The 27756-nt window shown below is 50.9% G+C and overlaps 1 protein-coding gene across 2 annotated transcripts in view; it reads right to left on the bottom strand.

Moving 5' to 3' along the window:
* EN1 (engrailed homeobox 1) overlaps positions 1-22446 on the bottom strand; it is an 87032-nt gene extending 64586 nt beyond the window's left edge. The window contains exons 1-2 of one of the 2 annotated variants that reach the window (XM_010342232.3): positions 20927-22446; positions 16769-17859 (exon numbers count right to left, since the gene is read on the bottom strand). In XM_010342232.3, coding sequence (XP_010340534.2) covers positions 17543-17859; positions 20927-21794 — 1185 coding nt within the window. In that variant the 5' untranslated portion in view covers positions 21795-22446 and the 3' untranslated portion in view covers positions 16769-17542. Of the gene's footprint in view, positions 1-16768; positions 17860-20926 lie in introns of those variants that run through there. The other variant, XM_074399878.1, reaches the window with a different exon arrangement.
* Positions 22447-27756: the final 5310 nt, after the last annotated feature.

The following is a 27756-nucleotide window of genomic DNA, read 5'->3' as shown; positions in this document are numbered from 1 at the left end:
ATTTCTGATATCATTCTCCAAAATATTCTCTTAACAAATCAATCCTACACTGAACATTCCATAGGAAAAGTTACATAGAGAAGGGAGTTTTCTAAAATCTGACTCTTCACCGTAGCTTCTCATTTCCCTGAAAAGATTTCTAAGATGTGCACAGAAAATGAACTTCCAATAATTGTCTCCACGGTATCAATGTGTATCTTCTGTTGGGAGAAAATCTGTAACCTCATCAAGGAATGGCACTCAAATAAATTTTCATTGTCCCACTGCACAAAGCTAAGCTTAGGCGAATCCTAATTTGTTATTCATTCTTCTTGTTTAATTCATAATTTGATGCTAAATGTGGTGACGCAGCAGCGCCCTACAAATTCGATTGCATCTGTCGTCAGATACATTTCTTGCAGCTACCCAGACTTATGTTTTATACTAAAAATGTCTTTAAGCTTACAGATGGGCAACATAAATAGAGAGAGAGAAAGTGACATTTTTCTGTGCATAGTGAGCCAACATTAATCTCTCTCCAAATTCAGGGTTTCTTTTTACTAGGTCCGTTCTGGCTAACTGTACTTCTCTGTATTTTCCAAACCCTTACTTGAAGCAAAAAAACTCCTCCTGACAAATGCTTTTGGTTTAAAACGAATGTTTGCTTCAACTGGTTAAGTGCCATACAAGTAAAAAAGGCTTTTGCGAAACATTCCACAACCTGATTTTTAATTTACTGCATCATCAGCTACTTTTATGATAATATTTAATCTACTGAAACAAAACCAGCCTTAGGGGGAAAAAAACAAACAACAACAAAGAGAAAGAGAGTTTATTTTTAGCAGCTCCATTCTCGTGTAAGGTAGCTAGTGAAACCGAAACTTTACCTAAGGACACTAGCCCTGGTTTCTGTGCTCTCTCTCTCTCTCTCTCTCTCTCTCTCTCTCTCTCTCTGTGTGTGTGTGTGTGTGTGTGTCTCCCTTCTTCCCTTCTTTCCATTATTTTTTCTTTCTCCTTTTTTCTCACTGGCTGAGAGAATCAAGTTAAAGGTTAGCTCTCATTAAGTACGGTTAACAAGTTCAATAAGCAGGAGACACCAAGAAACAAACTATCCCCAACTCAAGGGAAAAATAGAGAGAGAGAGAGAGAGAGAGTGATGGTAAGCGTAAATATTCAACTGTGGCCCAGATGGGCAAAACCCTAAAATGAAAAGTTTACACCACGTCATGAGGTCAAGTCTGGAAAGTGTGGCTCAGATGCCCCAAGTGCCAGGCCGTGATGGTAAAAATGGCATTATTTTACATCAGGAAAATAGAGAAGAGAGATAATAAAATGCATCAAAATTCAGTGGGTTCCTTTGACTGAGGAACTTGAAAATGTTTGACTAAGGAGCTCATCGTTTTAAGGATAACTCAAATGGGAACAAGCCCAAGTATTCTGGGGCTTTTTTTTTTTTTTTTCCTGTATCTATATCCTATTTCTGTTCAAATGAATGTCCTGAGAATTAAGCACTCTAGTGTGAGATAGCAAAGGCTATTGCTGTGCAGATAAAACCACTCCTGAGAAACTATGCCCTAAGGATGCAGACTGTACTGGAAACTCAGCCAGGTCAAAGGATCCCTCCCTGAAAGGAACTACTTCTGACCAAAAGGTGGACCCCACCAATGCCTCCAAATTCTTAAGCACTGTCCTGACTCAGGTGGCTTGAAGCCATGAGGATGGGCCCTTCCTGAGTAGAAAGACATTACTGCAAGTTTTGCCATTGTCTCTGGGTAGAAAATGGTCCTTCCGCAGGAGCTCTGTGCTGGTAGCTCTGTGTTCAGCAAAGTAGAAAATATCACTGGAGCATGAGCTGTGACAACAGCATGTACATACTTGCACATACCCTTTCCTCTGCAGAGCAGCTGTTATGGCTGAAAATTGCAAGGCAAGCTCCGTAGGATGAAAGAGGCCAAGAAACTCAACTCTGCAATGGCTAAAAGTCATGGGATGCTGCAGAGAAAGTTCAGGTTTATCATTTGCCTTATGTTAGGATGTTTCCCCTGGAAATGAAGGGGAAGTTGTAATTAGCTTGTTTGAAAGCTCTCTGATTCACCTCCCCACCCCAATTCTTACTATCATGAATTTTGCATTATTCTATGCACAATAATGCACATAAAATTAAATAAACAATTTAATTAATTTAATTAAAATTAAATATTAAACATATTGTGTATAAGGAACCTGTGCCTTTGATTTAATTGGGCAGGAGTACCCAAAGCAGTTTGGGTAACAGCAGAAAATAATTAAAAACAACAAGTACGTTAGCCTCTGGGTACAAGAAATAGTTGGGAGCCTCCTCTTGAGAAAGGTTTATTTAATTAAAATTAAACTAATCTTTGGAAAACATTTGATAAGCATTTCATAATACAAATCATAATCCAAAAAATGAGGCTCAGCCTGCCTCTCCACAATATACAAAAATCATGTTAAATAATTTATCTGGGGCAGTAGCTACTCTCTTCTTTACACACACATACAAATACACACAGCAATTCAATAGACAACATGTTCACTGGGTTTGAATTTTAGGTAATACTTGATTCACCTACAATCTAGATAAATATTAATGAAGCACATCAAATATAATATGTCCACAGCAAGAATTTAGAAGATTTAGTGTTTGATTTTGAACTAGGTGTGGATTTTCAGAGCTAACAAGCTCCCATCGAAAAACATCCTTTCCGTGAATTTATCTAAAAGGAAAACTCAAGTGTTTTAGCAAGTCAGTATCTTGGTTGGTCAGTATGAATATAATCCCAAAATACAGAAAAACCTGAGTCCTCAGGTCATCTACAGATACATTTAATTTACAAGGTAGCATTTAGTATTTCATGTTAGGAGAGGAAGACCATTTACATTCTTTCCTCCTGTTTGTGTGACAGGATCTGATATTTAGTTGCAGAGCTGTTAGATAAGATTAGACATAGACCACAAAAGAAAGACAGCAACCAGGCCCAAGTATGTGTTTCCTCAATAACAGTTCCTAGGGCCTGATTTGCCAGAATCTCCGGACATCCATAGTCTTTATCAAAGTAGGGCCCATTTAGACACCTATGGCCTGAGCAGGAATATCACCAAAAACCAGCTGCTCTTTGCTCCAATTCCAAAGTTACCAAATGTAAGCCTCCTCGCTGACAAGTGCCCACAGATATAACTCAGAGCCTAAATTGTGCGCCAAATTCCAATTGTTCACCTCTTAAACATCTGCACCCATAAAGGAACATCAAAGTTAGAACACTCATTAGCACAAATGATTCTCTTCACATTTATCTCAGCATATATAGTAACTTCGTCTATCAGCAAGGTTAAAATGTCCTAACAATTCATTATAGATAAAGCAACTATATTCACCCCAAAGATGAGCTGGGAGCATATAATAATGCATTTTATTTTGTCTTTATAAACGTTAAGATTTTCCATGTATATCCTGACACCAAAACTATATTTTCAGTGGTCATATGTATATTAAAAAACATTGCTGTGAAATATACATACCCACAGGTGTCATGCATATAGAAAAATTTGAGTCAAAGCTTTGTGTTGCCTATACCAAGTAATTTTGTAGTGCCTTTGCTCTGTGAAGAAAGCCCCGATATACATCATGCTATTTTATAAGCAATAATTCATAATGGCAACTAACAATTATTCCTGCAATATCAAGCATTCCTCCAAAAATTCACCTAAGCTTTTAACCATTTCTCTGATTGGTTTAACTTTTCTTTGATCGGAAGAACAAAGTACCTTTGGAGGCTTCCAGTTGGGCCAGGAGACAGGGCGATCCAAAGGGTGGCCTGCTTAATGCCAGACTTAAAATATGAAGAAAAAAAAAAAATCTGGAGACTTGGCAGAGCTAAGAAGCATGCAAAGCAGAAGATCCTAAAGCCATCTCTAGCCCAATTAACTCTTTCACGTATTTGTTGGAAAAGGGTGTTTAACCCTTCGGAAAACACCAAGCAAAGATCCTGGTACAGCCCCAGCTCTTCAGCCAGGACCACAGCTGCAGCAGGGTTCCCCTCGGCCATCCAGGGCTTGTCAATGATGCCCTTCATTTGCATGTCAATCCTTTTACATGATTAATATGTATTTATTGACCAGGAGGCCTTCCCAACCTAGGACAAAGGAAGACAGGCAGTCCTCTTTTATAAGGCAGCCATAACTTTCCTGGCAGGACTGACAATTGTGCACAGGAATAATTCCCTTCCAGATAAAAAGTTCCCACCATTCAAACACACAGTAATGGAAGTAAAACAGGCCAAACTGAACATCGATTTCTGAAAGACACCTCTCTACTCCATTCCCCACAGATCCTAAAGTAATCTGTGTTCATTTTCTACCACCACAGTTGAGGAGTGTGGACAGGCACCTAGAAGACCAGAAAAAAATGACCCCCAGCCTGGGAATTTGGACCTCTTCTGCTGCTCATGAAAGTCTCTAAGACAGAGGCCTGCCCACAAAGCTAGGCTCTAGCTTGAACCCTGGGTTACCTGAGGGAAGGCACCTGCCTCCTTCCAAACATGAATCTAGAAATGGAAAGAAACTGCACCCAACACACCACATGATGCCACTCTTCATGAATCTTTTACCCACTCAAATAAACATCAGATTTCCCAGATTGACATGTGGAGTTTTATTTATTAAACAGCAAACTCCACTTTTAAAAAAAGATCAGCCTTATGTCTACCATTAAAGATTTCCAGAAATTCTCTCCTCTTCCATCCTTTCACTCCTCACACATAAGGAAATAGACAAATAAAAGCCAAAATGGTCAAACGGTGGCATAAACTTCCATTTTCACTCTGACATCCGCCTCTCGGAACGTCAAAGATAAGACTCTAGATATGCTTAGAAAAACTGTGCAAGGGATTAGTATGACTCTTGTTTGTCCTGGTGCCAAGGATATTGAGTCAGATATTCCAAAAGGTTTTTTTTTTTTTTTTTTTTTTTTTTTTTTTTTTTGTCTTTATCCTGGGTGGTTCTGAGACTCACTCCGTTTGATCGTGGCTTCCCACCTCCGTGCATATGAAATCCTTGGTCCCACAGAGAGGCTGCCAGTTCAATGACTAGGGTTGCCAAGGAAAAGTGCAAGGAGCCATCTCCTTTATAAGGTCCTTCACTATAAAAAATAATATCAAAAAAGAGACTTTCCCTTAGGTTGAAGAAATTCAAGACCAGCCTCTGCGTAAGCACTATAACTTCTTGAAAGAGACACACGAACACTCTTCAAAGGCCTAGAGTTTGATTCTCTAACCAAGACACTACCAAGAAACCAGTCATCTTTCAGCTCAGAGATCAGTTCTGAATTTCTTTCCGAGGATGTAGTATCCTCAGCTTCTACAAATGGTCTTTATTAGGAGTAAACTCATTTCATTTTAAAAAGAGAATTCTGGTGGTGTCAGACCCTAGTCTTTTTCTGACCTATACCCTATCAAACGAAGAGGTCAGACATACATACACTTTATAGGAAGACCAGCCGCTAGTCTGCTCTCTGCCAAAATCTGGCCTGGGTAAGGTGAAGGAAAGCAGTTAAACAATCGCATCACTATTTGTATGACTTCAGCCAACTCCTGTTTCACTGTCATTTTTACTGAAACTGGTCTACATGTATAGACTATGCCTAAAAGAATCCCAGAAAGAATCCTAGAATTCCAAGAATGTGAACTTCAAGGATGAGGCCTGCAATGGTGGATTTATCAAAAGCAATTAAACATAAAATGGCCCCAGAAGAATGTTTCAAATTTCTGCCCAAGTTTTGCCCATGCAGAAATGTGATGCTTATGATGAAGTTATTTTCCTTAGTAATAACTCTGAAGAATGTGACCCAAAAATAGACTGGGGAGTCATTTCAGCAGGGTGCCCCTCTGGCTTCATCCGCTTTAAATGACACCCAGAAGGCAGCAAGTCACTCTGTATCCCGTCCTTACATGCTCCATTCCAAACCCAAGGCCACACTTCTGAAAGCTACCTGGGACTGCCCCCCACAGCCACATTTCAAGAGAATGTGTCCATCAAAAATGTAGGCACATCAAAAGCACCTGAGAACAAACACAAGGATAAGGAGGGAAAGCATCAAGGAAAAGCAACTATAAATTCTATAAATCGGTGGTTGTGTTTTGCTATGTAAACAGATTGTATGTGGTGGAAGCAAGGAGGTAAGTTTTTTTTTTGTTTGTTTGTTTTTTGTTTTTCCTGAAGCTGACGTAATAAACTAAGGTAGGTGCACTTAAACCTGACTTTGTTTTCTATTTCACAGATTACAAATTCAACAAAGTTAACTAATAAAAATGGTCCCACATGAATTGCCTTGACATTATGGAAGTTAAGAAATGGGTTCTGACATATTCCAAACACCCAGGCATAGCCTTCAGAAATTCATTCGGTTCAAATGAATATCTGGTGGCACGGGCTCCTGGAACATCAGGTATGCCTCCCATGGGGGCCCACGCCAGTACCAAGAACATCACAGCACCTGGTTTAGGCCAGGTTGCATGACTGAATAATTAATGAGAACCCAAGGAAGATTTCCTTCTGATGTTTGTCATTATTAGAATCCAACCTTTGTTCACTAAGGAATAGCTTTTGCTTTAGGTTTTCAACTCATTGACCACCACCTTGGGCATTTGGTGCAGGGGGACCTATTAGGTTTGAAAGAAGGGTCGAATACTCCTCTGAACACCTCAACTTTCCTTTTGGCCCCCTCCTTATCTAATTTTGCAGGCCATTAATTCAGAATGGGCACGAGAGCATTTTGGTATTTGCTTTCACATTAAAATGACTGAGTAATTAATGAAACTTGGCAACTGTTCAGGCAAACAGCAAGCCCTCTCTCTGCCTTTCCCAACTTAGTGCTGTGTGCTCCAATAGACTTCATGTTGCCCCTCCGCCCCACTCCCCCCCGCGCTGCAACTCGGCTAGCCTCACCTTTCCTTATGTCACCAGTGGGATCTCCCCAGGCTCTGTAGGGTGATGTTGCTCTCAAAGAACCATTTAGACTATCCCTCTTAGCCACTGAGGACCTTTATGGTGAAACTGTCATTACCCATTAAGGGCAGACAGGGCAACAAAATGGGCCCAAATTCCTTGCATGCTATACACAAGTCATTGGCTATATAGTAAGTGACTGTATCACTTTCAGCCTGGTCCATGTTGACACCCCAGGGAAACTCCCATACTCATGTCTGTAAGCTGTCGTCTTAGATAGAGCAAGCCCCTCTAAACAAAAGCAGTGCTGGCACTCTCCCTGCAACCTGTACATTGGGTTAGGTGGGAGGAAGGGGGGCTGGTGGCCCCTCCTGGCTACCCACCCCCCAACAATAGCTTTTGTGTTACAGGGGCTCCCAGAGTGGGATGGCCGGAATGTGGAGACGCCACTGCGTTGGAGTTAATAACACAGTGTCACAAAGGAATTTAAGCCTGAATTCTGGAAATTCTCTTTTAGGAGCTTATACTTTTCTTCTTCAAACTTCTCTGTTCTGTCTAAAAAGAATAAAAACCCTCTGTTGTGTTTTCTGCCGGGGGCTATATCACTTCCTTCCAACTGCCCCTTGTGAAATGGTCAAAGCATCCTGATCGTGGAGGAGACAACCGCCAGATGACAAGGTGAGTTTTGTATTCCAGAGATTCAAAGGCTCTGGATCTGTTTCCAAAATGACCCACCCTTTCCAGCGGGTGCTGCCTGCTCTTAGGGACTGCATTTGGCAGACGTGCAAATATAAAACAGCCCCACCAAAGTGCTTACTATGGACACAGCCTCTTGGCCAAGCACTGAAAAGGTTACAGGGGCTGGTGTAACGTTGGAGTGGGAACGTGAATGAGATCCAGGATGTGGATGTGGGGCTCCTGGCTCTCCCAGTGTAATGCGCCCCAAGTTCCCCCGGATTCCACTGAAAACAGGGAGTGGAAGGGTGAGTTTGGAGCGATGATAACTAGCGTCGTCACACTCACATAAGCACAGCACCTCAGGGATCCTCAGGGCTATCCCTGGACGCCCACCACTTTCCCTAGCCCCAAATGCCTCCGTTCTCAAGGCGGGGCCTCTGAGGTTAGACTGCTCGCCCACTCGGGGATGCTTGCTGACTGCGGCACCAGCGAAGGCGCAGTGCCCTTCCCCAGGGAAGCCACTGCAGGGGCTTTCCCCGACGGCGTCTCACAGCCAAGTGAGCTTGTGAACACGGAGACGGCTGAGGATCCGAGACAAGGAGCTTGCTCGCTTGGTTTTTCCCGGGCTGTGTTTGCCATTCGCGGGAATAAATGAAGCATCGGTAATCTCCATAAAAGAGCTTTCACGCTTCATTCTCTGAAACTAAGTTGAGGCTTAGACGAAAAGGAGAAAAGAGACTTTTAATTTAAAGTAATGATCATCAACACTCGGGTGCTAGAGGGTCTCCAGGGGAAAGAGAGTCCCTACCCCACCCGGGGTAGCGGGAGGGAGGGCCGCTTCGCTGCGCCTCGCCAGCCGGGTGAGGACTTGCTAGGATTGGTGGGCCAAATCTCCAACTTCGAGCAGCCCTCCTGGGGATAGGGCACTGGTTCAAACAACTGTCCCAGGAGGAACCCAGGAGGTGGGGGAGCCTAGGGCGGAAGAAGCTGGAGACCCGTGGTCCCGGAGAAAAAGGAAGTGAGGAGTCTCAACAGAGGCCCGAGCCTCTCCAGGACCACCCTGCAGGCAGCAGCGACTTCTTCCTGGGGCAGGAGTCGCGCACTACCTGCGGGAACGTCCGCTGCGAGGGTGCCTTCCCCGGCCCCAGCGCATACCTGGTTTCTTTCCTAGTGGCCGGTTCTGTTTGGGGCCAGTTTGCAGGCGATGGGCACAGAGGACTCTGCTCCTCATTTCCCTATCCGCAAGTCCGGCGCGTTTGGAGAGCCCAAGACGGGTTCAATCCCAAAAAGGAAACTTTGTTCACTTCTGGCTGAACTTGGCACAGGCGGGTGGGAGTCGAGGGGAGGCAATAATCCTTCCATTCCCTCCTCCGCCATCACCTAGGGTCCCTCACTTACATGGCAGTTCCCAAGCCAACACTCGACTTGTCACTTTGCACCACGATGCGGTCAGCTCTGTGAGGACATGAAGAATGACTATGAAACTCGAGGACCGATAAGCGTGGAACTAGGTTCAGCAGTCCTCCCTGGGGTACCTAAGTTCCTATTCCCAACAGAGCTATGAGCCTCCGCCTGCTGAGAAGAGGGCACTTGGGCAGACGAGAAGTTAGGAGGCCCAGGGTGAAGGCCAGACCTCAATCTGCAGGGATAGAAGAAGTGGGAAATCCAGCGAAGGATCGAAGAACAGTTCCCGCCAGGCCGCGGCCTCCTCGCCCCCGCCTGCCCGGCCTCACCCTTCTGGAAGCTCCTCCGGGCCCCGGTGGGCCCTGCCCAGGGAATGCTCAGAACAAGGGCGAGTTGGCGCCGCTAGTTTTAGCGAAATCCTAAGTAGACAGTGAACCCAAGCAGGAAACCTCAGCTTTGCCTCGGGAAAAGAACTGGCCACATAGCTTCAGGAAAGGAAAGGAGGAGATGGACACATCTCTGCACCCTGAGGATGGAGGCTTCATTGGGGGAAGAGCTGCTCTGCAGCTTCCTCTCACCCCCGCCCCAAAAAAGGATGCCGCAGCGAGTATTTCAGAAGGCGCTCACCTAGTGCAGGAAAGTTCAGTTGGCGAGCAGGTCCTCCCCAGCCGGCACTGAGAAGGCAGGCGCCGGAGCCCTCTGACGCCAGTGGCTCAGGGCCGGCCAAGGACTGGCAGGGCGAGGAGCCGGCGGGCTGAGCCAGCGAAGGTTTAGGCTGCCCGCGGTGTGTGTGGAAGAGCGCGCGCCTCGTGTAACCATTCAGGACAAGTTGAAGCAACACAAATAAAGTCAAGTCTCTTCAGCTTTGCTGTCCACCCCTCCCCCCGCCTTCCTGGTTTGACCCCTGGCCCGGCTATTCCGAGGCCCAGTTTGCGCAGCCGACTTTGCATGGCGACTCTCACTACCAGGGGAAGCGCGCTCCCCGACACCGGGCTCCGGAAGCCCTCACTCGGAAGCCCGGGAGTCAAGGAGATACAGGGGTGACTGGAGAACAGCAGGGGACAGTGTGGCTACACCCAAAGTCAGCACTGGTCCCCAAGTGTCGTCCGGGAGAGGGGAGGGGAGCGGGCCGTAGGAGCGTTCGAACTTCCAGTTGAGCGGTGGCGCCGGGCAGCCTTGGGCGCAAACTTGGAGGCAGGGCTGGGCGACGAGGAGAGAGGGAGGACCTGGAGCGGAAGGGACGCCAGGGTGCAACCTGATGCAGAGGCCGAGTCCGAGCGTCCGGAGAAAGGCTGGTAGCTGGAGGGCGGCCTCGCGTGCAAAAATGGAAAGCTTGGAGCCGAGGATGAGGAGGAACACAGCGGCGGGGAACCCATAGAAAAAGATGGTGAAGAAAGAAGAGACCCCGGCCTAGACAAATCGAAACTGTACAATGAACAGTGGCCTGGGAGAACCGGGGGTGGAGGGCGGGGGCTGGAGCCTGCGACCCAAGCGCGGCTTTCAGATGCCCGCCGGGACCCTGGCGCAGGGAGGCGGCTGGAAGGGCCTTTCCGCGCGCGTCCCAGGAGAGCGGGTGGGCAGGGCCCGGGCCCCGCGCTGAGCAAGAAGCTTTAGGGTTTCGCGGTTCCTAGGGTTGGGGGGGCCGAAGTGCCCTCAGAGACCTCGGCGAGGCCCCAGTTGCACTCCCATCTCCAGCCCCCACTGGAGAGAGGGGGTCAAGGACGGTATCCGCCTGCGACCTGAGCAGCGCTGCCCGGAAGTGCCTGTACGAAGCGCCCCCCGCGGACCGCGCCGGGGTCAGGCAGCTCCAGCCAGGCTGGAGCGAGGCCAAGGTACCAGACGCCCGGATGGGGCGGGCCGTTTCCGAGGACTCAGCCTGGACGCAGGTGCGGGACGAAAGTGTGAGGGGAAAACTGCTGTTTGTGGGGGGAGAGGAGCATCTTTATCTGAGAAAAGATAGGAATCTCTTGGGACCCTAATCTAAGATCCGGGTGGGAGGTGTAGAGTAGGGGTGCGTGAGCAGGAACTCGGACCTGATTTACAGCAGGAGAGGGAGCGGGGCTGGGGAGGTGCTGAGGGAACTCCTAGTTAAGACTGAGGAGAGGAGGAATAATAGCCCTTCGCGCAAATCAGTGCTTCCTCTGCTCCCCCACGTGCCAAAGTCCAGGACTAATGTGGAGACTTGACACTGCGCTGTGCATCTGTGAATCGTTCTTCTATTTATGACGGTAACTACCCTACAGACTTCAACGTGATTTGGTGCGACCTTAGCAAGACAACCCTGGACCTCACTTTTCTTATCTGTAAGGTGGGGATTATAATATGCAACTCACAGACATGTATGTGGTTGAACGAAATAAATTGTGTTAAATGGCTAGTAATGTGCACGGAAGACCCTCAATAAGTAACGATTATGTTAATTTTGAATTTCTGGGAGTGGCATCTTCTGAATTGCCTGCACTCTGCCAAATGGACAAGTCCTGTACCTGGAGGGAAGGGGTGGGGGAAGGGCAAGGAGAATCCTGCTGTGGTCTTCCGGATTCAGTATTGAAACTGGGAGTATGGAGGAGGCTTCTCTCCAGTTCTGTCTGTCCAGTTTCCCACTGTGTTCTCTTTATCAGATGGCAGAGCCGCGGTTCTTACTGTAGGAACTGGTTGCTGTCAGGGCCCAAGTCCACTCTTGCAGTAGTTGTGGCTGAATCAGAAATTCTCATAGGTCCCTCCAATCTTTGGACTCTCATCTGTCCCACAGGGGGCTCCCACTCCTCTGCGCTGTCCCTGGAGCGTTCTCCCAGCCGTGTGCCTGTGTGGTGGCAGGAGGCAGAGGGGAGTCTGGTGCTGTTTGACAGTGTCTGACTTGTGCCTGGCTTTATACCCCACTCCTCAGCAGTCCCACTAGTCTCCTCTATAATCCCCTGCCTCCTCCCAGCACTCCCACCCACCTGCCTGCCTAAAGCAGAGTCATGAGCTGTTGATAGGAATCCTCTCTTCAAGATGTGTGTGCCTGCACACACCCAATAAATTTCTGCTTTTCTATAGGGTTATGCATACGTAGAGTCTTCCATTACTACAGCCTGAAATCTTTCCAAATGCCCTCTAAACATCCCACCCCTATACATGTGGGGAGATTCCAGAGTGCAGGGGCCCACTCCATCTCCAGAGTGGCACCCATCTGGGAAAGACTGTATCTGAAGCAAACTCAAGGAGCAAATTGTAATGGGCCACGACTTACCAAGCCTCTGAGAAATCTGTTTGTGATGTTTGCCCCCTCTTGCCCTTGGCCTGCTCCAGCCCCAAGAGCTCCAGCTGGGAGGGGACTGGATGTACTTACTTGGGGAAGTGGGTTGTAGCATTGGGTCTGTGTCTGAGCCCAGGCACCTGGACTGGACCAGCTGCCTCCAGGGGAGAGGGAAGGGACTGCCTCTCCTCCTGGTGGTTTCCATACAAAAGAGAGGGCACACAGGTCTGTCCTGAGTCCTGGAAACAATGTCCTTTCCCTCTCCTGGCTAGAAGTGAAGCCCACCAGCTGGGGCATGCAGGTGTGTCTTGGACACCCGTATGTGTATTCCTGGCTCATGCATAGTTGTGTGCCAGAATTTTCTACACAGACAAGGTCCATATACTTGCTGTGAATACACTGTATATTGATCCATTGACATTTGTATACATGCCTATGTTTTGCACGTGTGCATACTTATCCACATGGGTGTGTGCATGTTATACACTTGTATGTGCGGAAGTGTGTACATGTGTGCATTGTGCCTACACGTGTGTTGACATTACCCACTTGATGGTACAGTGAGAAGAGGCCTGGACTGATAGGAAAGCTGAGGGTTTTGTCTCTCATTCGCCTGTGCTTTCTCTTGGGACACTTTCTCTCTCAGGACTTTTTAACTCAAGAATCCCTGAGAACCCTTCCAACACTGATACTGCATTAAAAAACTGACCTAAAGCATTTGAGGAGGGGTGGAGGCTGGCAGAGTCCCTAGCCCTTCCCCTTTCCACAGGTTGCCACAGAAGAGTAACCCTCTCCCCAGAGTTCAAAGTGAGAGATGGTAGTGGAGTGAGGAGTGGGAGTGAGGAGGGATGAAGATGCTCCATCACCTCCCACAGACAGGGATGGGCACAGTCTTCCATTTGAGCCCACTGTGACATCCAGACTAAAATGGTCCAGGCTCTGAGGTGAAGCTGGGAAGGACACTTGGATGCCTCCCTGCCCTTCTCTGTCCCCCTCCCCTGTGTGGTGGAAGCAGAGGATAGTGGGTTGGCTAGATTGCTGGAAGAATGGCCTCTCTCATTCACACAAAGGAAAAACCAGGCTGACCATGGAAGGAATTGATGGCCACCCCACAGAAGCTATGGCATAATTCATCCAGGGTGCAGAGTCTAGCTCTGGCCCGCACCTCCCGGACCTCTAGGAGTCAGCCAAAGCTCACCCCTGTCCTTGCAGCTTGGCCTTTTTTGGGGCATTTTTTTTTCTGAGCGTGTATGTTGGGGTTGGGGGTATCCTGGGGCACAGTGGCCTCCCCCATGGTATTATCTCTGGAAACCCTGCCACAGGTGACAGATAGGTGTGGGGGTCTGGGAGGGTGCAGGCTAGCAGGCCACTCCTCTGTTCCCGGGGCAGCCCCATCTAGGGGGTTTAAGAACTCAGTACACATACACTCACTTACAGACACCAAACAATCACCAGTGGGGCCAAACACCCAAAGCACACACTTCCACCTCCCAAGCCTAAATACTCAGTACTATCCCTATATAAATGCCCACATATAATACAACCCACGAACACATAAGCACATGCAATCACACCAAGCAGCCCCACACTCCCAAAAACCACAGCACCCTCTCCCTCTACTTTCCTCCTGCCTTCCCTCAGCCTCATCTACCCACAGCCTTCTCCTTCTTGCTCACCCTACTGAAGGAAAGGGAGTTCCCTGCAAGAAAACAGAGGCCTTTGCCCTCAGAAAGAGCCAGGGATCAATACTGTTTAGACTCAGCTAGTATGTATTTCCTTTTAGGCTGAGAAAGATTTAAGTTTATGGTTAAATCCAATCTTTAAAAAAAAAGGAAAAGCAGAAAATGCGGAAGTTGGAATGGCGTGCTCCAGTATTTATTTCGCTGCAGCCCCAGACTTTAATACGCAGGCGGCTCACTAAGCCAGCCCCATAAATCAGAGAAATCAATGTCCATTTATGATTATTATTAGTACTTTTTTTTAGAGGGCGTGCAAGAAAAAGTTCTGACCAGAGTCCTCCTCCCCTCTCCTCTACTCCAGTCAGAAAGAAGAAAAAATGGAGAGAAGATGGGAAAGTTGTCCTGGATAATGGCTTCAGGGCCTTGGCCAGGTCCCTGAAATAGATGCAACTTAGACACACGTAGTCATGGAGGAGACATGAACAAAATGTTTAAGTTCTCAGAACTTCATGTTCTTTCACTGTACAATGAAGAAAAATCTATTTGCCCATAGTGATTGGAAGATAAAAGGAGATAATGGGCAAGAAATCAAATTACATAATAATGACACTCACATCTCTACACTTTACTAAGGCAATCATGGGAATGGGTGACCACCTTCTCTCTCCCTCGATGGTTTAAAGGAAAGAGCTCTTGGTTCTGACCTCTTGGAAGAAGAAGGGGAGCATAAGGAATGAAGTGGTTCCTGGAGTTGCTGCTCACACTGGCCTCTATCCCAGCCTCTGAACCTGGTGGTCTTGGGGGACGTCATATCCTAAGAAGCTACAGTAAGGAGGACAGAAGGGAGTGTAGCTCAATTCCCAGACATTCAAAGTAGTAAGGTTCTCTATATAGAGAGCTGAGGAGCCTTAACGTCACATCTGGATGTGCTGGGAGGGTGAGATGGAATGGGACTCTTCCTGAAGTTCGGAGAGGTCTGTATTAGGGGACGGGTGCCAGAGACCCAGGCCTCAGACTCTTTAACAAGAAAGTCTGGAAGGCTTAAACATTCCAAGCCCACTCCCCAAGGAAAGCAAAACGCATGCTTTTGACTGCCAGAAAACAACTCCCCTGGACCAATCCCAGGGATGGCCCATCTCACTGCTTCTAACTCTGCATTCAAAGATTGGTTGAGCACCTATTATGTGCAAGAGTTACTTGACACTCCTCCAGAAAACAATGGGCAGATGGGAGGAAGGAACTTAATTGCAATTAAGTTGGGAACCTACAGCAGTGTCAAAGGCACCCTCCAATTCCATTCTAGGCCACTGAGCCCCCAAACCCTTAAGTGGGGATTTTGTGGGGCTCTAGGCTTCCTGGGCTCGAGATCTAGCCCTGTTATTTCCCCAGCCAGGAGCAAACAAGCCATTGGGCCAAATCAGGGGAAACCTTTCAAGAAAAAAGATGGAAGAGCTAGCCATTCTCATTTCACACAAAATCAATTCTGCAAAAACAGATAAGAAACTCAAGGGAAGAGCACAGAGAATAGTGTTCTCACACATGCACAAACCCAGCAAACACACCTGCAGACATTCCAGTGTGCAAACACAAATTCATACATGTACACACAGTGAACTCACAAACGTCCAATTGTGCATCTAATTAGAGAAGAAAATTGCACAATACTCACAGGTACAGGAATATACAAAAAACTGTTAGGAACTTAGGTGCACCAATATCTGCATGTATCTGCACATTACCATATATGCACATAAGTACGTGAGGGCATGTGCCCATCTAGCCATACAAGTAGAGGTATATACATACATATTGCAGAAGAGAGAAAAAAAGGTGGAAGTGGAATTTACAATTCAAAAAAATCCTGGACAAAGGGGAGAGAATACTTCCTGAGAAGGAACCTCCCCTTCCTCACCTTTTAATCACTGAGCCCAGCTACTGACCTGGAAGGATGGGCCCCAGTGTTAGCAGGGACAGGCCAGGCTTTTCCTTCTGGGAACCCAGGGTGTCCTGAGGGCCCTGGGGCTTCTGCGTGCGCCCCTCTTAAGAAGAAACTAAGGCTTTGTGGGATGCCTAAGGGAACCCTGTTTGGTTTAGGGTCCAGACATGGCAGGCTGGCGCCCATCTCGGGTTCAAGGCCCAAGCAGCTACTCCACACAGCTGCCCAGCATTTGGGCCTCCTCTCCTCCAGCTTTGCGGGATCAGGAGATCCAAGCCCCGAAAGCCTCCTCGTGCCGCCCCCAGACGTATGCTTCGCCAACAGAAGCGCTCCCCCAAAGGAAAAGCAGCGAGTCCAGACTGAAGAGGCCAGGTCAAAGCATCCCTCACCCAACCAGGCTGTTGGGGAGGGAGGGAGACAGGCCTCCGGGTCTGTACCTCTGGATGAAGGAAAAAAAAAAAAAAAAAAAAAAAATCTGCAGCAAATCCTGCATCAGGTGGAAAATAAAAGAAAGAAAGAAAACGAAAAGAAAGGTGCAGGCTGGAGTGAGGAGCAGGTTGTACCGGAGGAGGCCGCCGCTGGACTGGGCCTGGACCCGGGCTGGGAGCATCCCGGCAGCCCAGGCGGTGTTTCGGAAGCCAGGGCTGGGGTTGCCGGCCGTTGAGTTCCCTTGAACGCAATCGGAGAACAGGCGTGTCCCGCCAGACCCTTCAGACGCAGGCCAAACCCGATTCTGGGCCGTCCACCGCCGCACTTCCCTTTTGCCCCTGCGTTCGTTGTGCGGTGATCGCAAGGCCCGGCCGGCTCCGGGCCCGGCGTGCGCAGGGGCGCTGGGGCGCTGTGTGCCCGGACCCACGCCCTTCCCGAGCCCGCAAACAGGAGGGCCGCCAGCGCTCGTGAGCACAGTGTACACTTTATTTCAGACTACAGATTTCTGAACATAATAAAATCTTTGGCTTGTAGCGGCGGTTCAGTCTCGCAGTCTGTGGGGTAGTGTTTCTCAACAAGTCTCCGGAAAACGAAAGGAGGGGCAGAACAGACAGACCGACAGAAAGGGCCCGGGAGGTGGGAGAGAGGCGGTGGGCAGACACGCGAGGAAACACACGCACACAAAGAAAAGTCCCAGAGAAACCAGGGCCAGCGATGCGGGTCGGGAGGCACCGGAGAAGCAGTGACATTCAAATGAAAAAGGCAACGAAAACGAAACTGGGCCGGGGGCAGCGAGGCGGAGGGGGAGGGGATAAAATAATTATAATAATTATAATAATTATAACAATAATAATAAAGATTAATAAAAATGTCCAGCAAATAGAGATCGCTACACGTGTTTTCCTTACCTGAAATTAAATATATACAAGGTCGTAAGCGGTTTGGCTAGATAGAGCTTTATGGAGTTTGCAGTTTCGTCCCTTATACTGTGAATAGAGAATAGATCTTATTTTTCGATAGCACCTGTCCGAGTCTTTCTCCCTTTTCAAAAATGCTGCGTTTCAACGTCACTGTCTGTTCCGAGGCTCTCTTTCTGTCTCTCTCGCTCTTTTCCCTCCGCTCCCTCCCTCCTTTGCGCAGATGCCTTCTCCCACAGCGAGGGGCCGAGTGGCGACGGCGGCAGTGCCGGGAGGGGGCGCGGGCGCCGCGGCCCGACCGCGCGGCCCCTGCCGGCGGCGGCTACTCGCTCTCGTCTTTGTCCTGGACCGTGGTTGTGGAGTGGTTGTACAGTCCCTGGGCCATGAGGTGAAGCGCCAAGCCGTTCTTAATGCCTGTGGCTTTCTTGATCTTGGCGCGCTTGTTCTGGAACCAGATCTTGATCTGGGACTCGTTGAGGCTGAGCTCCTGGGCCAGGGTCTGCCGCCGCTGCTCAGTGATGTAGCGGTTTGCCTGGAACTCCGCCTTGAGTCTCTGCAGCTGCTCGGCCGTGAACGCCGTCCTCGGCCGTTTGTCCTCCTTCTCGTTCTTCTTCTTCTTCAGCTTCCTGGTGCGCGGACCTGCAGCGGCGGAGAGGGCCGGGGTGGGGGCGGGGGGCGGTGGGGACGGAGGACAGAAGGGAGGGGGTAGAGGGCAAAGGAAGCCTTGAGAATTGCCTTGCCCAGCTGGGCCTCCAGCCCCGCGCTTCCAGGGCGATCTTGGAAGCCCTGCAGAACCCCTGGCTCCCTCCCGCCGGCTAATCCCTCCACTGAGGGGCCTCTCGCCAGGCCACTGGGGTCTCCGTGTTCCCTTCGAGAGGGCAAAGGAGCAGTGGAGGAAAACTTGTTGAGGTTGTAGGTGCATCTCACACCCCAGTTCTCACAGGACAGTCAGGGACAGCCTGAAATCACAACATTTCCCGGGCCAAGAAGGCAGTAATCCAAGATGGAGAAATATCTGGAGCTCATCTGGCCCAGCCCAGAGTTGGGGGTCAGAGGCCTGCTGTCCTGACAGCTCTGAAATAGAAAGGACTGGGACAGTGAGGGCAGGCCCTGGGGGAGTCACCAGCCTTCAAACTAATCCTTCTCTCCTCCTCAAGAAGTGTACCTACAGGAGCACCTACAGTAAGACCCCATCTGCTTGTAGCTATTGACCCCAGAAAAATATGGGATAGGGAAGGGGCTGGGAGAAGTATTTGGTGTTTGCCTCCCACCTCACCTTCCCCCACACACCTCCACAGCTTCTTTCTCTTTGGCCTAAAGGAAGCCTTTTCCAGGGTTTCAGGGATGCAGAGACCACCCCTTCTCTGAAGGAGAAGAAAAGGCCCTCACCGACCCCCATGACCCTGGTCCCTGGGTTTTCAGCCTTGCCCCTTGGATGGTGCCAATAAGAGAGGGCCTTCCCCATTCCTCCATCAGGCTGAGTGGGGCAAGGTCTCCCTCATCTAGGTATTCCTCATCTCTCTTTTGAACTGCTGCAATTTCAGGACTGAAAACTGAATAACAAAAACAAGCCAGATTGGCTTTCTCTGCCTTCTGATGACATTTGCAAGGAGACTGCACCCCCTTCTCCCATCTACAGCAAAAAGAAGCAGAGGGAGGGAGACAGGGATGACCTAGGAAAAAAAAATTGTGCTTTGACCCCAAGATAGGAAAGGGAAGGGGACACAGGAAACCTCCTTAAGAAGGTGAAGTTCTCCTCAAATACTAGTTTGGGAGGAGGGCCCAGTCCCTGAGAAAGGAAGGAGGGAAAGCGAGAAAACCAGGAGAGGATTGAACTGTTGGTGTGTACCTCAAAAGCCTGCACCTCTGCCCATCCGCTTCCACACCCAAGTCTTCTGGCATTTACTTTCTGGGTCCTGCCTTGGTTATGGTAGCTCACTGAACCAAAGTAAGTCCCTGTCAGGCCTGTTCATCTCTAAAATTGTCTAAAAGGGAGGATCTTTGCCCGCATCTCCGAACATGCCGAAACCTCCGGCATCTGGGCAGCTGGCTCCTGAGGCAGGCAGGAGCCTGGATAACCAGTTGTCCTATGACAAAGAGTCCAGGCCTAACACTCTGCAAAGACTCAGATCTGGGTCGCGACTCATCCCCTTCTCCCCCAACTGCCCAAGCCGGAGAAGGAGCCAGTCCCCTTCCTACCTACCCAGGCCCATAAGAAGGAAAGTGGGCAAGAACAAAGCCAAGGCCCTCTCCAGAGCAGAACTGGGGTTTAGATTTGTAATTAGCTGAGCCGGCAGAAATAGCCAAGGAAATGTGCACATCCCCAAAAAGGCCCCGCTGCGCGTTGAGCGTCCGGGACATGTTGAAGTGTTGTTGTATGTGTGTGCAGAGGCACGGACTCTTGTAATAAAATCGTAGTCTCCCGGCCAGCCGCAGCCGTGCAGCCTGACAGCTCAATCACTCTATCCATCAGGCGAGTCAATCAAAGCAGCTTTTCGGAGGTTCAGGGAGCCCGACGTGTCAATAACGGGGCTCGAGATGGTGGGGGCTGATAGTGCGCATCGATCCGCGCCCGGCCGGCAGCGGTGGGGCGGCAAGAGACCAGGGAGAGGAAAGCGGCGCGTGGCTACATTGCTCCCGGCCCCCTGCCGGACCCGGAGCCTGGAGTGCTGATCTTGGGCCAAAGCTTCTGCCGCTCTCCCAGACACTGCCCGCCCGGCCGGGGCGTCGGGCAGGCCTCGGCCTCCTCTCCTAGGGCCCAAAGGAGGTCTCCGACTCGGGTTCGCCAAGCGCGAGGGGCACGCGGAAAAGGGGTCGAAGGAAAGCCGGGAAAAACAGGCCTTCGGATGCCAGAAAGCTGCTAACTGTTGGATGTGCGGAAGAAAGAAGGGAAAAAAAGGAAAGCGCCGGGCCGGGAGGGTGCGGGAGCCGCGCCGCGGAGAAGCTACGGAGGAAGCTGGCTCTCAAGCCCTTGGCCCGGTTTTCTGGCTTGAGCCTGACCTGTTTATTCTCCTCTCCCACTGTGTGTCAGCTCCAGAAAACCAGGGGCTGCCAGCACCCACCTTTTTGGCAACTGCCCTTCCCTGGATTCTACCCACCCGGGTTAGACTCTTCGCTACACGGCCCGGGGATAGGGACGGCGTTCAGATGCTTTCCTCTCTGTCTTCCTGTGTGTGTCCTCATATTTATCAATGTAAATGATAAATCGCAGAAAATATCGAGATTATGTTTGTGTTTGTAAGGACACACAGTGAAGATAATTTTTCTGAACAAGGCCTTCTCTGGTCCAATCTGGCCTCCGGGCGATCGATCAGGCTGGTGGGATTTCAGACACACATCTCTAGGCCCACCTTCCCGCCATATCTAAACACCGGTTTCCCTGGAAAGAAAAACATTGACTGTGTACCTTTCCTAAGAATAATAAAGATAAAAGACAAAGAAGGCCCCAGGGGTTCAGAGTTCAAAACCAAAGAATCGAGACTGGAGCCTCCTGTGCCAGGAGCTGTAGCTTCTCGGGTGTTGGCCGCAGAGGCCAGGATCGCAGAGCTGAGTGAACATTCGGTTGTGGCTGGAACTGGGTGAGGAAGCAGGCGTGAGAGAAAGGAGTGCCCGAGGCCGGGTTTGCTCTCCCTAGCGCCGCAGCTTGGAGTTCTAGGGTGGTCGGCGGGGCAAGAAGGCAATGCGCAGCCCGGAGTTGGGTACTCACCGGAGGATGGACGATCCGAGTAACGTGTGCAGTAGACCCAGGCGGGCCATACGAGAGGCTGCTGCGAGTCAGTTTTGACTACGGGCCCGCCGTTGGCTGAGCCCATAAGTAGGATGGCGGGGTTGCCGTGCTCCGGGTATTTGGTGCCCTGCGCGCCGGGGCTTCCCGCGCCGCCTCCACTGCCGCCGCCACCGCTGTCCGAGGGCTTGGCTGCTGCGGCCGCCGCAGCCGCCGCTGCCACGGCCGCCGCCGCCGCCGCCGCCGCCGCCGCCGCAGCCGGGTTTCCAGCTTTAGACGCGCCCGCGCCGGCGGCGGCTGGCTGGGAGCCGTCGGGTGGGCCACAGTTCGCGTCCGGGGCGCACAGGAGCGAGGCAGCGCCTGGCGCCCGGGTGCCCAACGGGTGGACAGGGTCTCTACCTGCGCCAGTCTGGCCTCTGTCACGTTCGGCCCGGCCTCCTCCTCCTGCGCCTCCTCTGGCTGCCGCAGCCACCAGAAGCTGCGGTGGCGGCTGCTCCTTTTTGCAGCCGAAGTCCGGCCTCAGGATGTTGTCGATGAAAAAGTTGGTGGTGCGGTGCAGCTGGGCCGCTGGCTGCGGCTGGTGAGCAGGCGCCCCGAGATGCTGAGGCGGCGGGGGCGGGGGATGTGGGGGGAGGTGCGGGTGGTGGGCCAGGGGCGGCAGGCAAGGCGCCGCGGGCGGCGAGGGGGGCGCGGGCTGCGGGGACACGGGCACACTGTCTCCATCGCTGCCGCTGCTGCCGCTGGCGCCCGGACTGAGGCTCAGGCTGAGGCCGCCCTGGGTCGCCGCCGCCGCCGCCGCGCCGAGGCCCGAGTCGCGCTGACTTTTAGGTTCCGGCTGCTGTTCTTCCATGCTCGGCCGCCCCGCCGCCCCGGCCACCGCGCCGGCCCCCGCCCCCACCTCCTCGCTCCCCACCCCACTTTGCCAGCGGCCCGTGGGGGTGCCCGGAGGAAGGAGGCAGGCGAAGCCCTAGCGAAGGCTCGGGGCGGGTGCAGGAAAAAAGCTCAGGCGTCTGGCCTGGATCGCTTGCTCTTATCTAGCAGATAGATCTCGCTGTCTCTCCCTAATTTGTAGACATCCAGATATGGAGACACTTGGCTATTTCTTTTTTTCTTTCTGCAACCAGATTCAATGATTTGATTTAAATGGGGAGTAAGCCACGGTAAAAAAAAAAAAAAGAAAAAAGAAAAGAAAAGAAAAAAGAAAAAAAAAAAAAAAGAAAAGGAAAAAGAAACCAAGAAAAAAGAAAACAGCTCCAAGAATTTTTTTCTTAAAGGGGAAAAAAAATAGTCTTTAAAGTCTAGCCGTCTTCCTAGGCAGTAGTGAGGGGTTTGACTTCCCCGAGTGTCACGCTCAGCTGTGCCCAGAGCATGAGGCTGGCAGCGCCTTTAATCGCCTTTGCTTTTTTTGCAGGGAGAGCGCGTCTCCGCCAGCGCCGGGCTGGGGCTTTTTTTTTTTTTTTTTTTTTTTCAAATCTCTGACAGCTCGGATCTTTGCACAAACTCTCTCGCTTAAAAAAAAAATCACCCAGGCACACTTTTTGCGTTCAAACCGGAAGCACGTGAGTCAGGGCCGCACGTGTGCGGGGCCAATGGCGAGCCGGGACTCGCGCTGACACTCCGTCCTCGGCCCAATGGGCGCGCGCGGGACTCTGCGGATAAATAATCCGGGGGCGTCAGCCGCGGGCGGAGAGGGGGCGCCGCGGCGCCGGGCCCGTGCGTCGGTCCGCCCTCCCCCACCCGCTCCCGCACCCGCGCCCCTCCCCCTCCTTCATGCCGGGACCGAGGAGGGGGCAGAAGAAACCCGGGAGGGGTGGATTTGGGATGTAGGCAAATGGAGAAGCAACTCCATAAACAACTTGTTGGAGAAATGCAGGATTATGGGTCTGTGCGCGCTGAGAGCAGGGGCAGCAGGCAGGAGCCTGGCTGTTTTGCACCCCCACGCCTAAGAAACTCAGCTTTTTATTTTCTCCACTCTCTGGTTGCTGTTATGAAGGATGAGTGGTTGTCACTGCTGGTTTGTGTGTTTGTGGGTGGGTGTGGGTTTGGGTGTGTGTAGCGGAGGGAGAGGACTGAGACGAGGAGGTCGGGGATGTGAAATAGATCTAGAGTTGATTACTTCCTGAGGCGCAATTTATTTTTCACAAATAGCAAACCTGAAGGCCCACTGCGCCCAGCTAGCATCTCACGTTTGAGTTTGTACGACTCCTGCCGGCCGGCTTCATTGCTTTCCCATTGTGGGGAATCCGCACCCATGCCCCGGTCCGGACTTTCCACAACACCCTGGAGCTGCCCTGGCGCCATAGAGCCAAAGCCCGGAGGACTCGGAATAGCTCCTGAGCCAGCCGACTGGACCTTGCCTGGCAGTGGGAGTCCGAGCTGTCACCGCAACGCAGAGTTGTCTCAGGAGGGCCCCGGGCCGGCGAGTCAGAACACGGATGCACGCTAGGCCCTAGCTTTAGAGTTGAGGGTAACCTCCGTGTTACATTTTCCTGCAAAGTAATATCTAATAAAAGCGCTGCATCCCAAGTGTTTGCCAAGCTGACGTTGTGAACAAGGAGCTTCCCCTCAGTTGCGGGGTAACTGAATTTCCTGGGAATGCTCCCAACTCCCCTGGTGCCTCCGGCTCCAGCTCTGTTCGTTCTTCTCTAGTTTGCAGGGAGCGCGGCGCCGCCAGCCGCTTCCATTCTGGGCTCTTTTTCGCTATTTCCTGGTAGAGGCAACTCCAAAGTTTTCTCATAACCGAGCATGTGAGGGACGGGTTCGGGTGTGGACGGAGGCTCGAGGCATCTGCGGGACTTGTCTCCGGAGTCGTTTTGGAGGACCAGTATCCGACTATGCTGAAGCCTGCGGTGGCGGAGAAAGGCGTTGGCAAACGAGGCCTTCGCCGGTATCATCTTAGAGCTCCAGCGGACCTCCTCCGCCCTGAACGCCCTCACCAAATGGAACAGTGAAGAAAGGATCTCTCAGGAAATACTGTCTATTTGTGACATCCGGAATAATCCCCCTACCTCCAGTTTTCCAGAAAACTCACAGGGGGTTAGGCTAGGAGGAACAGGCAACTAAACCCACAACAAGCCGAACCACCACTGCAGTAGCTGAAGTTTCTCAAAAGGGTTGGTAGAGAGCAGAAATTCGTATTGCTCGCCGCATCTTGGGAGCAGGCGAGGGTCCCCCGATGTTGAGGGCTGAGCTCCCGGGTAGACTTGTGCTGCGTCCTAGGGGAGAGAACCTCTCTCCCTAACGCTGCGCGGCAGTCTTCTCAACCTTCCCAAGCCGCCTCCAACCCCACCTTGGAGTCTCCCGATTCCTCTTCCGTCGCACACCGAGGGCTCCCCGAAATTTCCAGGAGCCCCCACCCCTTCTCCCCGAAATGGGGGTGGGATTGTATTTATATTTAAGTTCGCAAAATTGAAATCTTTATCCCGCAAGCAAGCGTAGGTACTTAATTAAATTCTAATTAGGACACTATCAATATCCTATTTAGCCGCGTAGCTTTTGTGCGCCGCAGTCCCTTTCAGCGCCGTAAATAGGGTCTCGACGCCTTATCTCGCCTGCAGGAGACGCCTCGAGAAGGGCTGCGGAAGATAATTTATAGGTTTTAATTACTCTTCATTCCGCCTGATCAGCTTGGCGTTCATCACAGGCCTGTGAATAAAACCCTGGTCAAAAGCTCTGTCACATCGCGCTGGCAAGACGCTTAATCAAAGTGAGCGGCCCCGCGCGCCGCGCGGCCCGGCTCCTCCACGTAATTTCCAGCCAGCTGATAAAGCCAGCTGAATAATGCCGCGGCCCTTTGGAGACACCATTTACAGAAATGACTTTATTGACGGCTTAACGTCGGTAATTCATTTTACCTTTCATGTAGTGGAGCCCGGATTTGTTACAGTAATGGGATGATAAATGCACCCGCGGCCCACGAGCTCGAGCTGGATTAGGCTGCACTCCGCGCGCTGGCTCGTCCCCCCCACCTCCCCCAGGCCCGGTCTGGCCCAGACGCTAGGTACCCCGCACCGCCCTTCGCTCCATGACCTCCACCCAGACCCTACGCCCTCCTCTCCCTCCTGCAAATGAACGTGCTGTTGGGAACTCTGTGTGAGCGCATTGGCGTCTTGGCAAGCCTGGGAGTGAAGTGTGTGAGGCTGAGTGAACGAATGTTGGTGGAGACGGTTGGGTGAGGGGTTCAGAGGACTCTGAGTGAGCCCAGGGCTGGGCGTGTGAGTGAGGAACTACGGGCAGGGTGAGTTGCCTGTACAAGTATGTGGGTAAAGGGGTAGGGTGTGTGTGAAGGGTTGTATGTGCACGAATGGGTATATCTGAGTGGCAGTCCTTTTGGGGGTACTCGCTTCTGCCTTTGGGAGTTAAGGAATTACTTTCAACTTGATAGATGCTCAGTCCGGGGTGGCAGGCAGGTGGGCCCGCAGGTAGCAGGTAGGGAAGCCTGACCCAAATGGAATGGAGCCCCATTCTCCAAATGTCATCTGCTCCTGGGCCAAGGGTATGCAAGTGTGGGGGTACGAAGTGTGCATTTCTGTGGCCTTGTAGTTCTGAGCTATGTAGTCACCTGGGCTAGAGGCCCACAGAAAGCCTCAAACTGGGCTATGTCTCTGCAGTAAGTTGATTGTCCCCAAGTGCCCTTTACTTGGGGATATCCCAGATAAAAGTGAAGAATGACAAGGAAGATCAAGATTTTATTTTGGCTCAAATGCCAAAGTTGGTGGGGGAGGGTTACTTTTTTTGCTTGAAGGAAGGGGGTCCCAAAGAGGCCTTCGATGATGGTGGACTTGGGTAAACAGGACAGAGAGACGCCCCAGCACTCCTTCCCTTCTCCCATCCCTAGACTTCCTGGATTCTCGGAGGCTAATCAGGAGCTTCCACTGAGCAAAAGGCACCTGGACCAACAGAGGAGAATGCTGCATACATGTTTGGGGAGCTGGTAGCTAGGGGAGTTTGGGGATCACATATTCGGAAGACTTACATATGTTTATTAGAGTGAAGGCTGAGAAATGTTATCCTTCTTCCCCTCCTCTTCTAATTTTGGGGAAAACGCTCAGCGGTTTTGAAGAGTGGCCCATGGCTGTGGAGACCAGAGCTTATATTTGTGTTTATTTGCTTGGTATATCAGAGCCACCCAGAGAGAAAATGAGTCTATAAAAGTAGTGTGTGTGTGTGTGTGTGTGTGTGTGTGTGTGTGTGTAGTGTGCGGCAGGAGGTCCCTGTATGTGCACATTAGTGTGTACACCAAACTCAGTCACACTAGTCGGGCATGGAGAAATGTATTTGCTGGAGGTTTTCGTATAAGCTGTTCAGAAAAGAGGGTCAGCCTCTGTGTCCATAGAATTTTAGATTTTATGTAGGCAGAGACCAATGCCAGGGTCCTGCATGTTTCCATCTCTCTTTCGAAGATGAGGATCAGGAGGAAAAGTATGAAAGAAATTCTTCCAGCCTAGTGAGGGATGTGCGCCATGGGCTGGGAGTAGGAGCGTGTTGCATGTACAGGGTGGTAATCGCATTTCGAGTGTAGATCAGATGGCGGTGGGGCCTCGTGGTGCGGGACATGAATGAGTTGTCGCAACACAATAGCGTGCAGCCTTCCTACGGGGACTGGATGACCAGCGGTTTTGTTGGGAGTGAATGCGAGGAGATTTCTGCTACAAGTGCGGCGTTATTATGAGCTAGAAGGTCAGACTATACATCGCAGGTCCCCAAAGCCTATAGACCTTGGGAAATGTGGGGCCTCGAGCCACGTCATTGTACCTGACAGTCTTTTTCAATAGACTAATTCAATTAGCGCTCGCGTTTGGTCTTCATTTGGAGCCCATAATAATGTGGAGGTGGGTGGGTGCTGGGATTCGCTGGGTATTGGTTAGGGATCCTAAGCAATCCTGTCCAAAGTGGAGTGGGACTAGGGGAGGCAGCAAAGGAAAAAAGCCAGGGGGTGGGGGGGTGCTCGAGAGGCAAATCATGGCAAATAAAATGTTTCGTTGACTCCTAAAATTGGGGCAGCAGCTTTGTTTGTAGAGGACCCAGAACTTTCCTTGAAGAGGGTGAGGGACAGGGAGGATTTCTTTTTTTCTGTATATATGAAATAAAACTAAAAAATGTCTAGGTATCTAGAAAGCCCGAGAAAAAGCCCACTGTTGGAGGTTGTCACCTTCATGGATTTCAGTATTTGGATTTATGTCCCCACCATCCGGTCTTCCTCCAGAGTTTTCTCTCTTTTATCCGAGGTAGTTCACTGCACGGACCGTTTTGTTCTAGAAACAGTCTCTCTCCCTCTCTGTCTCTGTTTCTCTCTCCTTCCTCTCCCTCCTCTCTCCTCTCCCTCCTCTCTCTGGTCCAGGCATACTGCGACCTTACTCCTCCTGACTCCGTGCAGGGAAAAGGGGGAAAGATAACGATGACTTCCGTAAATTGCACCCGGTGGCTAGGATTCAGAAAGCGTTTTTGGGGCCCTAGTTTCCTCACTGAGCCCCGCCGGCGGTCCGTAGGCCAGCGCCGGGCGCAGAGGGCGCCAGGGTGCAAACACCCGACCTGTCGCTGCTCGTGGGTTTGTAGACGGTGTTCGAGCTGCACGGGGATGTCCGGGAGCCGGACGCAGGGCCCCTTGGCTCGGATTACGGGAAGAGGAGCCTTCACCAGCTCCCCCTGTAATTTCAGACCTCGCTGGGACTTTATCACACAGCTAGACAGGCCTCTGAAACCGAGAATTTTAGACTTCGCGGCTCCGGAAAGCAAGGGGAATACACACTTCCCTATTTATTTTTTCTTCACTTTAATCTGACATCCCGCTTTTTATCCTTACACTGAATCCC

This window comes from Saimiri boliviensis, chromosome 5, assembly GCF_048565385.1.
Source record: "Saimiri boliviensis isolate mSaiBol1 chromosome 5, mSaiBol1.pri, whole genome shotgun sequence".
Taxonomy (NCBI): Eukaryota; Metazoa; Chordata; class Mammalia; order Primates; family Cebidae; genus Saimiri; species Saimiri boliviensis.
Note: the sequence above shows the minus strand (reverse complement) of the source record. Positions and strands in the feature narration are given on the sequence as shown.